Raw genomic sequence first — 13,928 nt, 5'->3', positions numbered from 1 at the left:
TCCTGGCCCCGTCTTCTAATCAATCAGCATTTCCTGCAATGTCAGGGAAAAGTATAGTGTAACTGACAGAAGAGACGAGAGCTTAAACCTGCGCTCATTCATTCCATTCTGGGTGAAATGCCTCTGAGGATCCTGCAGGCTTATTCCCCCCAGACCAGTTGGCAATAGAAGGTTGGAGCCATACTATGGATCATCTCCAACTCATTTTATGGGCAAGGAGACTAAGGCCTGTGAAAGGGAATACCATGCCTAGTGGCTTATGCTTTACTAACATGGTGATAAAAATTGGTTCAAAATTTGGTGTGGAAGCTTACAGGATGCTCCGTAGGAGGTAGGTTTTGGTGCGGAGCACATTTATCTGTGTAGGTGTGTTTTATTGCTCTTGTCGTTATAAAATATACTCTGAATATTTGTCTCATATTTTCTCAAGTTATGAGAAAATCTATCAAAATGTTCTCTGCTTGTGAAAAGAAACGTGAGAATGGATAGAAGGAGGGAAAATAACAGAAAAACCTGAAGGAAGGAAGTTAACCTCCTAGCCCCCTCCCCTTTTCTGTTCCCCACCGTCCCCATCTCTGCTTTCGCCATGGCTCCATTCTCTTCCCAGCTCCCTTTATTTCCCACAACCCTGAAGGCCAGCCGACAGGGGTTTACATTTCGAAAACCCTTGCGCGGCTGCCGGAGCTGGGCATGCTCAAACGCCCAGGACTGGCTTTTTTCAGCTTCCAACTTTGGCAGCTCTCCCACCCGCACCCCGAAGGGGCAGGTCCGCACAGATCCCTCGGTGTGAGTAAGCGGGGAGAAATTAACCCACTCCCACGGAGGAAGCGAGGTAGGGGAGCGAGCCGGGCAGTTCGGCGTTCCGGGGACGCCTCCAAAGAGCGGGCGCCGGGTTGCCGAGCCTTGGGGGGACTGCGCAGCGCGGGGGTCTGTGGCAGCGCGGGCGCGCGCGCCCGTCCGAGGGGGCGCTGTCTGAGGGCACGTGCGCGGGAGCGCGCGCGGGGAGTGGTCGCCGAGTGGCGGGCGGGGCGGGCAGGGGCGGGGCCGCGGCGGCGCGCGGACGCCGAGCTCCACCGGGTTTCCTGAGGCTGCGGCGCGGCCACCGGCGGGAGGGCGGCAGCCACCGTATCCAGAGCCTGAAAACCTGGGACTTCGGGGGCGCTGAGGGACGCAGGAGCGGAACCCGGCCGCGGGGAAGAGCCGCGCGGTGCAGCTCGCGCCTTTGCAGACAGCGCTTTCCTTGCTCCGTTTAGGAAGTGGGTGGGGGTGTTTCGTGGCCGGCGTCGGGAAGGATTGGAACGCCCGCGCCCTGAAAGAAAGAATTCACCTGTGTTTGAAGGCAGCTCGTCGGACGTGGAGGGAGCGGCGGCGAGCTCTCGCTCCTGGCACAATGGGCTGTACGCTGAGCGCCGAGGATAAGGCGGCGGTGGAGCGGAGTAAGATGATCGACCGGAACCTCCGTGAGGATGGCGAGAAGGCGGCGCGCGAGGTCAAGCTGCTCCTGCTCGGTAAGGGCGGCCAGGCGCGTCCCGGGGGGCCCTGGGGTCGGGCGGCTTGCTGGGCGCGGCGCCCCGCGGTGGCCGCTACGGGCCCCTCGCGTTTGGAAACGCAGAGCGGACGTGTCAGAGCGGCCGAGAGCGCGTCTCGTAGCGCGGGGAGATGGTTTCCGGGCGAGAGCGGGGCCGGTGCGGTGCGGAGCCGCGGCGGGCGCTCCCGTCCCTGGTCCCCTGCCTGCCTTCTCCCTGGCCGGTGAGAACTCGCCCGCGGGGGGGCGGGAGCCTCCATCACGGACAGGCGTTGGTGTGGACCGGGCGAGGAACCGAGGAGCGGGTCGCGAGTAAGCCCGGTTTCTCTGAAGTTAGCTCAGCCTTCGGAAGATGAAGGGGGCTTTCGCGGCGAGGGGAAAAAAAGAAAACAGCACACCACCCCTCCCCCCTTGAAAGCCCTTCGTACGAGGTGTCGTATCGTGGTTGTGGGTTTCCCCTGTCTAGAGTGCCTCGTTTTGTGAAATCAGTGCACCTTTTGTGAGGTTCCGTGGGATCGAGATGTGTCCTTCCTGTTAACTTCCTATGACGACTCAGTAAGTGTAAAGGGATCACCGACTCTATTTACCTTGCTCAAGGAAGTAGGCTATCTATGCGGGATGCTTGGTTTTTATTACTGCGGAGACATGGAAACCATCAAAGTTGGGTAACGTTTGCTCCGGTAGTAGGCAAGGCAGATACTCCGAGCAGAGAAACCTATGCGAAAGGTGCGAAAGGGTCACGCGGAAAACGGAATTCTCTCCCAGCTGCCACGGTTTCTGATGAATGAGATTTGCCAGGTACACGCCAGGCTTTTATTTGTCCTTAGTATTGTTCTCTTGGTGGAACGCTATGGGGAGGTCTTTTCCAGCTTCTTGAGAGACCCCCCGAAAAAAAAGAGTAAGCCAGGGTTTTGACTGAAGAATACATTAGGAAAATAATCACAGCTTAAGATTTGTAGATCTGTGAGTTGGGGTTTTCTTTTGTTTGCTTGCCACCCCCCCCCAACATGCACACTCTATAGTTATTTAGGTAGGTGAAAGATTTCACAATCTTTATTTGCACTTCAGCGATTGCTTTTGTTTTAGAACAGTTAAAATAAAAGGAATCTTGCACAAGCCTGTTTTCAGTAAGCTTCTGTTTCATTGGTTTAATGACTGCAGGAAAAATGGTGGGTTTTTTCCTCCATTGCTAGTAGGCTTAGAAGCAGCAAAGTTGGCATGACTAAAACTAATAATGATCTGAGTCATTTTGCTAGCAAACTGTGAAATAACTTTGCATTTTAAAGACCCGAGTGACTTTCGTCACCCTTTCCCCCAACATAAATCTTTCTCAATTAATACTGTTTACCTAAGTTTTTATGTTAATAAGAAATAACATATTTTTGCCTGGGTCAATGTGTTTTTAGTGTCTTGAACATAGAAGAGACACACCTTGATATGGAAACATGTAGATGTTTCTCTTCTGATGTGGATGGGCTTGAGACAAAAATGAAATAAAAGGAAGATTGCAAAGTTCTCTTCCTGCAGTTTCTGCACTCCTGCTCTGATGCATTCTTTCCGTGTATTTTAGTGTGACTCTAGTTTGAGCCAGCCGTCCACCATGTTTAAAGCAGTTGAAAAATTGAGTCCTCTGGTGTGTTTTATGCTTTAATTAGATGTCTATTGGAGAGAGATGGCCTAGGATAAAGGTCAAAGGAGTTGGTTTTTGCTTATATTCAGAAGAGGTCAGTGTTTCTCAGCCTTAGCGCTATTGGCATTTTAGGCACCGTAATCCTTTGTTGTGCATGCTGTCTTGTACGTTGTGGGATGTTCAGCATTGTAGGATGTTCTTTGGCCTCTACCTGTTAGATGCCAAGAGCAGCCCTCTTAACCTTTGATCCTTGAAAATGTCTCCAGATAGTCCCCAAGTCCCCTGGGGGTAAAAATTAATCTCTGATGAGAACCTAGATTAACCGGTATAGTGACTGTATAAATGTAGAAGTAAAAGTTGCCCCTCTACAACCAGCTACAGTGAGAGTTATAGGAAGGTGTAGCAGAGTCATGCTTTTCAGAAGAAATTATGAGATTTTGTTTTTCTATACCACTAATGTTAGAAAGATTTCAAAATGATTTTTAATATTTTTTAGGTAACCGAATTCCTTCAGTTGTCTTTTCTAGCTTTTTTCCCCTTGCATCTTCTTTCTCTGTAGAAATCCCTTTGTACCCCTGTTGTGGGCCCAGTTCTTTCTCTTCTTCTTCTTTATCTGTCTTACTCCTACTCCCCTTTTGCCCAGGGTCCCAGCGTTCTAGATCCTATAAACGAAATGCTGGCTTATTTCATAAATGTTATTCTTGGAATGTTTCAAAACACTTTTCCCCCCTAATTTGTCTTTAGCAGTGAAGTTTTGACCTTTGGTTCTTTTATGGATGTTAAAAGGCATATGTGTAAGTAGCTCAATGAAATCATTCCATATAAAACACGACAGCTGAATCAACTAGAAAAACAAAATGGTTTTCTGGGTAATCAATAACCACTGTCACTTCCATTTATATCAGGTCTTCCTCTTCAATTATTTTATTATTTTTTTCATCAAATGAACTTTTTCCATTTAAAAATGCCAGAAATCTCCCGAAGTATATTTAAGATAATATAATAAATAGTTCATCGTATTGCATTTTTTCTTGAGGGTGCATATGTATTATATTTTAAACATCTGGGTTGAGAGTTTTAGGTATGAGATACCCATTATTAGGGGGAAAAAAGGTACTGGGTGTCTATTATAATTTAAATTTTTTTTAAAAATCAGAGCTATTTCACTATCCATATTAGGAACAGTGAATTAGGACTTAAAAAAGTGAGGACTTAGTCTAATCATTGTCCTAAGGGAAATTAGGTCAGCGTTAGAGTGGTTCAAGTCTTCAGGTTTAGTTTTCAGGCATTGGTATGAGAATAATCATCCTAAGCAGAAAAACTTATTTTTATAATGAAAGTTTTCTTTCCATTCTGGATGGCTAATTGCCTGAGGGGAAAACATTTTTTATTGTCATATCTTTGAGGATGTTACAGTTTATCCTTTTTTAAGGGCTGTATCATTAGGTTTTGACTGTTTTTACAGTGAGACTATATTATGCATATGGACACTTCTTAATTATAATTTTCAAAGATGTAGAGGTTAGATTATACAAAAGTAGAACTTTCATGCATTCTTCATAACATGTCACTCTAAAGCTGAGTTTTGAATCTCCTTTACTCCATCTCATTATCCTTTCCACTCCACTCATCCTCACAGACAAAAATTCACACCCTTTCTCTTTCTGTAGTTGGTTTTAAATATTATAGGTTGAGTGAAAATGAGGTGAGGGATAAGATCTCTTCTGCTTGGTGAATATTTTTCCATTGCTACCAGCAACCAGCTCTTTGAGAAGCTACATCATTAATCTTTTTGTTCCTTTATACTTGCCCCGTGACTTCCTTCGTTGGGAAATTCTGGCATTGCAGGACGTTGGATTTTGCGTTGCTTTAGCCATTTCCTTAGCATTGGCTCAAGATCTTAGATGTGGGGAGTCCCATTTCCTTGAGTAAATGGACCTGTATTTCAACATGGGTTCTGTGTTTCTCTCTCACTCACCTACCTTGAGGTTAAGGATTACTTTGATAGTCACTACAGTTGGTATTAAAGTGTGTTTTGAAAGGGCTGATTTTTCTGTATCTTCTGTTTCTCCTTAAAATTTGTAGTTCAAGTTCTCCGATGCCACTGGCAGCCTAATTGCAGAAGGCTTTCCAGCATCTGGTCTTTTGCCTCTTGCCTACTCTCGGTATCGTGCTAATTCCTTGCTCAGAAACCTTTGTTGACTTCTCCATTGCCTGCATAAAAAAACTTTCTTCTAGACCTCGCTTCCCTCCATCCTTATGCTCTTCTCCTCAGGGCACCCTCCTCCTCCAGACAGGAACAGTTGGCATATGGTGAAGCATATTGTGCTCTGGTTTCTAGTTTGGTTTAGCTACGTGCCCTGCCTGTTTCTCGGACTAGTGTGAGCACTTCAGGGGCAGAATCATTGTCAGTTGTACTTATATGCATCCCGAACAACCATTTACTTTGTCATGTGCTTAATTAGTTCCTAATTATGTTAATACCTTATATAGAATTAGGACTTCATCTAGAATATAAACCATATACTTGGGCATTTTCAGTATTGATGGGAATAATTATCCAGCCAAACAAAGTAAACCAAAAAGGAATATTAACAGCATGTGATGACCAAAATAAACACATGGTATCTAAAAGCAGATTTGTTTAAGAATTCTTTTTGATTTTTATGAGAATTTTTCACAGTCCTTATATTATTTGAGAAATTAGAAAAAAAATAAAGAAAAATGACAGTGGATATTCAATGGAGGAAAGTCTGCTTTGTTGCAGTTGTTATGTTATTCCTTAATTTTTTTTTCTTTTGTACAGATCTTATTTTGTGATCTTTATTTTTGGCCTCTTTTAACCATAAATAAAGAGCATGAGTCTTGTTAAATTTATCAGTGATGGGAAATCTAATGCCAATATTATAGGACTTAGAAGATGCTTGGAAATGTAATGCCCGTTTTCTAGGATTTAGTGGGAGATGTTATTTAAACTGGGGAATGATTGCTATAATTTTTTAAACAAAAAGTGAGCATCCAGCCACAATCTTACTGTTCCTTGTTTTGCATGCCTCAGCTTTGGAAAGTTCAAGCTACCACAAATTCCCATGGGAGGACCTGAATGTATTTGTTGCACTTCTAGGTCACATATTTCTTGGTCACATGTTCTGGCATATGCAGTTACCCAATGTGTGACTTCCCACAGTGTGACATTGGTGAAGCTCGGATCCCAGATGGCATTTGAGCTGTATGAACTAAGGTCAGCAGCACCTAATCTTGTAGTGCTTAGACTGCCTTCTGTCATAATTTGTTAAATACTAATTAAAAATCTTAGCAGAAATAAGGCAAACATCATTTTAAGGTGAATGTTCATTCCATAAGTGTAGTGGCTTTTAAACAACGTTTAAATGGGTTCACCAGGCTAGAATCAGGATGTCAGCAGGGCTAATTTTCTTCTAGAGTTCCCAGAGGAGTATCTTTTTCTTGGCCTTTTCCAGCCTCTATCTAGAGGCTCCCTGCTCTCATTGGTACTTGGGAACCTTTCTCCATCTTCAGAACCAGCAGTGACTGGTGGAGTCTTTCTCAGGTAGCCTTGTTCTTGTGTTAGTCCTTTCACTTCCAGGGAACCCTGTGATTTCATTGGGTCCACCTGGATGATGCAGGATAAGTCCCTCCCTTCAGGAGACTTGTCTTAATCCCTTCCACATAGTTTCTGTTCCCATGTAGGCTGACATGTTCTCAAGTTCCTGGGATTGGGACATGGGCATCTTTGGGCATCTCATGGGCTATTACTCTGCCTCCCACAGTCTGCCCTCTGGCTGCCAAAGATTTATGTAAAATGCACTTACCGAATCCCAACATCTCCCACAGTCTCAACCCATTACGGCGTCAGCACAGTGTCCAAAATCTCATCCAGATCTCATAATCTAACTCATTTTTGGTGAGATTCTGGGTATAATCCATCTTGTGACAAAATTCCTCTCTGCCTGTGAACCTGTGAAACTTGAGAACCTGTCATCTGCTCCTGTAATATGATGGTGGGACAAGCACAGGGTATCAGTTACAGATCTTCCTGTTCAGAAAGAAAGTGGAACCAAAAAAGAGTCATCCGGTCCCTTGCACTGTCTAAACTACATTAGGTTTCAAGACCTGGGAGTAATCTTCTGATCCTCTCTACTTTCAGGGTTCTAGACCCCACCCTTCCTTTTTAATGAAAGGTAGCCGTGTTTGCAGCTTGAGTAATTTTATCAGCCAGTTTCTTGCCTATAGAATTCTTGTGACCTGATAGGTTTTTGGACTCTCTCATCTTTTTTCTTTGACTGTTTTATAATAACCAGCAAGAAAGAAAACAGCTTGCACCTTCCAACAGTTTGCTTGGAAATCTTCTCATCTAAATACCCAAGCACATAGCTTATATGTTCTGTTTTCACATAACCACAGGACATAATTCACTTAAGCTTTCTGCCACTAGGTAGCAAGGAACCTCTTTCTGCTAGTTTATAACAACACATTCTTCCTTCCCGTCCAAGTCCTCGCCAGCAGCACAGTTAAAGTCCATATGTCTGTCAGCAGCATGTTCATGGCAATGAAAATATTTCCTGAGATCTCATATGTTTTCTCTAATATATGTTCAGATGCTTAATATAGTTGTTAACACCTGTATTTCTAATAGTGTGTTGGGGGCAATCCAGGCTTTTACAACCTTGTTCCTCAAAATTCAGCCTCTGCCTTTTTCCTGATTCCAAACCCATTTCCGAATGTTCAGTATTTTTTTTTTTTTGTGGCAGCATCACTGATACCTCACGTATAACTTAAGAGCATGCAGAATGATTATGACTTCATTTTCTTCAGTCCTTTGCAATTTGCGTGACTATCATGGTAACAGCAAAATAACCAGTTTTCTGGTGCTTCCTATTGAACCTGTGATAGTTCAGTCCAGGCATAGTGTTAAAGAATAAGACTTTTATTTTTGTTTGCCTCTGCTTCAGTGAAGTTTTTCCTGACCATCCAGTCTAAATTTGTCTTCCTTCCTCTCCCTTCCTAATTACACCATTTTGAAATCATCTTGTGCATTTACTTTTTTATTGTCTGTTGCGCCTCGTGGCTTCCTCAGAGCGTGAATCCTGTCCGACTTGTTTATCATCGAATGACACAGAGTAGTCCTTCCATAAATGCTGATTAAATGATTGACTAGTTAAATTATTGAACATTAATTTTGACTAATAATCTTTTAAAAAGTTGATACATTTTTCTTGTGCCTTGCGTAATTTTAATGAGTTTTGGCCCAGTGTATTCTCATTTATTTCTTTCATATCTTGCTGGTTATTGTAACTAAAACCTACTACATTATTACACTCTTCTAAAAACTAAAATTAATTTAGGATACCTAATTCTTGTTGCATGATCAGAAACATACTATGACTCTTGGGAAATTAGGTGTAGAGTGAAATGTGATTTTTATATTTGCGTATCCTGGACATTTTTTCTTTTTTTTTTTTCTTTTTCTTTATCTTTGTGGACACTTTGTTTTTAATAGGATTGTTGCATTGCATTGCTATTTCACCTGTTATTTGAACGCTTTCTTAAAAGGCCTGCAGTCATACAGCGTGACCTCAGATGTATTCTCACAATCATATCTTTCACAGCAGGACAATGAGATTGTAACTTTGGCTTTCTGGAGCCAAAGTTAGAGTGCTCAGAAACTCACCACAGTCTTTTCTTTATGTCTTTTCTATCCTTATGTGGCAAGAATTGTCATTGGGGTATTTGCAAAGTGCATTGTATATTTTTGGTTTTGAGTTATGCCTTAGGCTTACCAAATCCTTAAGAGAATTTACAATTTACTTAGGGAAATATATACATAAAAGTAGTTCCTCATAATGGTAAATAGGGAAGAAATGGTATAATAATAGATACTAGGGGAGGTGAGCTTTAACACTGGGTGTCTTCATTATTGATCGCAGATGAGGGTGGAGGTCACGTACCTCTCAGAAATTACCTCTCAGAATAACTGTGGTTATAAATCTGTCCATTTCCATGCATTTTTGGGCTTATTTTTTGATCCTGCCTGGCTGTAAGCTCTATTATATAGAAACCTGCAATCTAGAAGAGACTTTGCTATCTCTGACGTAGTTTTCTTACAGTATCCACATAGAAGGAATTTTAGCCCTCCGAGGTTTTTTTTGCTCTGTGCAGAGACTCTCTACACAGGGAAGGGCCGTTGACCTGGCAGTAAAATGTTTCCCTTGAGATCTTGGTCAAGTTATCCTAATTCTTGAAGCTTTAATTTTCTTTTCCATAAATTCCGGATAGTAAATGTACCTACCTCACAGGGCTGAGGGACAAAGTAAGCTAATACATCCAGGGTACTTAGAGTAACACATGACGCAGCAGTTCTTAGTAAATATAAGCTGTTAAGATAAACACTTCAGAGATTCTTTGGAGTCAGCCCTCCCTCTCTGTCTCCTTCCGGTTCGATCCATTTATGGTCATAGATATTAAATCTTTTTGTTGGCTCTTCTTAGCCAAGGGTATGTACATAGCAAAGATATAGAGAAGTATAAAGCCAATCTTAATTACTAGTTTCTGATCCACCCATGGCTTCCTTGTGGGACTTGGCGTTCGGCTAACAGTATCCCCATTGGGAAAAGACCAGGTAAATATCTGTGCTGTTAGGAATTCTAGAGAGAGTAGATTTTAAGTAATTGGAAAACTTTACAGATGATTTAAAAGTAATTTTTTCTCTCTTTTATTACCTGTTTTTAGAGTAAATGTATTTATTTCCTGTAAACTTTCCTTTTTATCTTTCTTGAAAATAAAACAAGGCTGTTAATGTAAGCTTTGAAACATTATTTGAGTTGACTCAAATGAATGTGCCATTTCTCTGGTGAATTTATGATTAGTTGCCACGAATTTAAAACCTTTTTGAAACTTTCTGTACTGATGACTCAAACAGATTCCTAATAAAATTCCAAAATTACCATGAATATACTTTTAAGAAAGAAGTAGCATCTCCTGAGAAAGTGGTAGTAACATTGATATAGAAACAGTGGAACATTTACTCTGTGATAGTATTTGTCTCTTTTAATAATATTTCAGAGGAGTCTCTTAAGACTTAGTCTTGAATTACCTGGAATTCCTTCTGCTTTTATTTTGCCTTTCTAAGGCACAGTCTGAATTTTTTTCTAGTAATTTACTTATCTATATTGTAATTTTTTTGTTTATTTGGGCACATGTCTTTTATTTCACAGACTTCCATGATATTTAAGAAGCATTGGACCTGTAAGTAAATGGCACCTAAGATCAATGTAATATAATAGGACTTAGAAGAAAACCTCCTTATTGGTAGTTCTGAAGTTAATCTAATTTCCAGAGTTAAATTTATTTCAGTGCAATTTAAAATTGACCTACTGAGTTTTTACAAACTGAGCAGTCAGTGTAATCAGCAACAAGATCAAGAATTATAGGCAAGTGTTATGCTGTGACTGTAACCAGTTGCAAGTCTGGCCAGTCTGGAACTGATGAGCTGGTGCACTGGCTCCCACTCAGCCTCCCAGAACCTTCCATCTATCCTGGTTCTCTCTGCCATCTTCATATTTCTCTAAAGACTCCTGCATCCTGGTCCATAAACATTCTCAAGTCATGCCCAGCATTAAAAATAATAAAATCCAAGCAAGATGTCCATACTCTCCTTAAATCATTTTTAGTCTCTCATTTTCCATCTAAACTTTTCAAAATAATGAGGTTGCATTTCATTTTTACTTTTTCACTTTCCATTCACTCTTTAAATTGCTTTTTATATAAAAAACTTATTTTTCAATTATATAGGAATATTGAGAAATAAAACAGGCACTCTTGTAATCTGTATGAATAAATTTTTTTAAAGAGAAACTATTTGGGGTGTTTGGGTGGCTCAGTGGGTTAAAGCCTCTGCCTTCGGCTCAGGTCATGATCCCAGGGTCTTGGGATCCAGCCCCGCATCGGGCTCTCTGCTCAGTGGGAAGTCGGCTTCCTCCTCTCTCTCTGCCTGCCTCTCTTCCTACTTGTGATCTCTGTCAAATAAATAAATAAAATCTTAAAAAAAAAAAAAAAAACAACTATCTTATGGTTAGTCCCTTCTATAATTAGGTCAGGCTTCTCGTTCTGACTTCCTATCTCTTAACTTTTCTGCAGTTTTTTTTTTTTAATCTCCTTTTTATGTTACATATATATCTTTTAGTTTACCTTATCTATTTAGCAATAAACTAATCTGCCTTTTAACATACTGTTTTTAATTTTATTAGTAATATTTATATTTCTAGGAACTCTAATCTTTTGGAAATAGTTTTTTCCATTCTTACATTTTGTAGCTTTTTAAAAAAGTCACTTTCATCATACCATACTTCATAGTCTCTTTGTGAAAGATTTATTATGTAGTTCTTAACAGTTCACATATTTGTAGGGTGTTGACTGTATTTCACGGTAGGTAGATCGTGTGCTCTAGTAATTTTTTATTGTGAGTGCATAGTAACCAGCACATTGTGTGCATCTTGTGCACCCCAGGTTGGCTCTAGTTTTTTCTTAGTCTCGCGGGGTGAAGGTAGAGGGCAGATTTACTTTACTTACCTTGTTATCACAATATTCTAAAATGGAAGGCCCCATCTCTCACCCACTTACCCAAACCACTTCCTCCTCCTCCTCCTCCTCCTCCTTGCTGTTGGCTCTATTTTAGTTGGTGGCACCACTGATCCCTTGATTTCTTATTTGCTTTCACACCCATTTAGTCAAAAGCTCCATTGACTTTGTTTTGTAAATTTGTAAATTTGACTGTGTTTTGTAAATATTTTGCTTATTTTCCTGTCTCGCATTTTATCAGCCAGCAACACTGAACTCAGGGTTTCTCTCCATTCCTGTGCAGTTTTTTTTTTTTTTTTTTTTTTTTTTTTTGGCACCGACCACCCTTTGCTCATGTGGTCTCTGCTTAGGATGAGGAGTACGTGTGCGTATGTGTGCATGTGCGTGAACCTGGTTGGCTCTCCCAGTACTGTTCTGGACTTAGATTAACTCCCATGGTGTCCCAGTTCCTGGCAGCCAGTTTTTTTTTTTCCTTGCCTGCCAGCGTCCACTGCTTATTGGTCTATTATGGCTCATTTTGTTCACGGCCAGGACAGTTTCTCTTACAGTCTTGCTCCTCCTTTGTGTCTCATGGGTGCAGTGGACCTTCTGAACGCTGTTTTTCCTGGGTAGCCCTTTGCTGCAGAGCCAGGACTGGTAGCCAGGCTCTTTGGTCGCTACCTTGAGTGCTCTGTCTTCTCTGGTCACATCAAGCATGTTGAAAATTATATGTCCTATGCATTTTGCAGTGGTGCTGATATGCCCCGGAGAGATGCCTCAGGGTCTTTCTTCTCCCTGGATCTCACATAGGCTCTTCTGCCTTGAGCAATCTCGTCACCTTCTCTGACATTACTGGTCACCTCTGAAACTGTGGCTCAAAAAGGGATATCAAGATAGAGGTGACTCCTGGCCTCTCTCATCCCTAGCTGCCTCCTGCATTTGCCACTAGGCCATGGATGACCCTCTGGTTACCAGGCTAATGGTCTCTGCCATGCAATGCTTGGAAAGTAAAGCACTTGTACCCATCCATTTTCATCTGATGACACTAAGGCACCCCGTCTGCCTCTTCTCTCATTATGCATGTAAATGCAAAGGAGAAAAAAAAAATCAGTAATTCTCAAAATACTTCTAGCATTACATCCTCTGTTGTTCTTTCCATTCCTGCTCTGAAGTTAGGCCTTTTCACACTTGTCATTATTGTACGCTCTTGCTGGTCCAAGTATGCTAACCTTATTTTCCTAAGGCAGCTCTTCTTAAATTTAAACTTTAATATGCATTGAAATAAGTTGGAATCTTTTAAAATGTAGATTTTCATTCTAGGTCTGGGATGGAACCTGAGATTCTGCATTTCTCATGGGCTCTCAGGGGCTGCCTTTGCCACTGAGCCCCAGGCCAGTCCATACTTTGGGAAGCAGAGTTCTAGAGCTGGTGATCTTCCTGGATCTTTTCCATTTATTCATTGGATAAGCATTTTTCAAGACTTATGCCATTTTGGCCATATTCATGAAATCTCCCATAACCTCATCTTTAAGGTATTTAAAACAGTGCTTTGCACAAAGAGCTATCATTTATACACACACGTATGTACACATGCGTATGTAACACCTGTCACACTTACATAGTTAACCTCTTAGTGTTAACCTGAAATGGTTTTTTAGTAGAATATTTTGAGAAAAACTATTTGATATGATCTTGCATGGAAGCATGCACTTCCTGGAGAGTGATCGAACACTATAATTAGCCATAATGAGTCTTCAGTATATTTAGCAAGTATTTTTAAAATGGATTTCTTCTTTTGATGATATGATTATTCAATTCAGGTTGAATGTGACCTTATAAATATGTTTTTATGAACATTTTCATCTAGTAATATTCATGATGACATTCCTTTCTCAGAAGTAAATAAAGGATGGTTGCAAACTCTAAGAAAGTTTATAGTCATTGGTCTTGAAATAATTGATCATACTATTTTTATGTAACCTCATCTCTCCTAATCTCACCTCACATACAACACGATTTCCATTGCCTTCTTTAAAAGGCAATTCTGATCTTAGAAAACTGTCCTTTCCATTAATATTTACTGACAAGTACTACAAAATATGAAACATTTTATGATTAAATATAGCATAAATAACCTATCACTTCTTTTCATTTGCTGGTTAGGCTTAACTCTTAAGTTAGTTATGACACCTGGTTCTT

At 41.1% G+C, this 13,928-nt stretch overlaps 1 protein-coding gene across 3 annotated transcripts in view; it reads left to right on the top strand.

Moving 5' to 3' along the window:
- Nucleotides 1-729: 729 nt before the first annotated feature.
- Nucleotides 730-13,928, top strand: part of GNAI1 (G protein subunit alpha i1) — an 82,051-nt gene continuing 68,852 nt past the window's right edge. Inside the window, exons 1-2 of one of the 3 annotated variants that reach the window (XM_032873258.1) lie at nucleotides 730-832; nucleotides 1,340-1,508. In XM_032873258.1, the coding sequence (XP_032729149.1) occupies nucleotides 1,391-1,508 (118 nt within the window). In that variant the 5' untranslated portion in view covers nucleotides 730-832; nucleotides 1,340-1,390. Of the gene's footprint in view, nucleotides 833-1,339; nucleotides 1,509-1,966; nucleotides 2,081-2,304; nucleotides 2,324-13,928 lie in introns of those variants that run through there. The other 2 variants (XM_032873259.1, XM_032873260.1) reach the window with 2 other exon arrangements.

Source organism: Lontra canadensis, unplaced genomic scaffold (assembly GCF_010015895.1).
Source record: "Lontra canadensis isolate GAN:19392208 unplaced genomic scaffold, GSC_riverotter_1.0 scaffold48, whole genome shotgun sequence".
In the NCBI taxonomy this organism is placed as follows: Eukaryota; Metazoa; Chordata; class Mammalia; order Carnivora; family Mustelidae; genus Lontra; species Lontra canadensis.
This window is presented reverse-complemented; position numbering and strand designations above follow the sequence as displayed.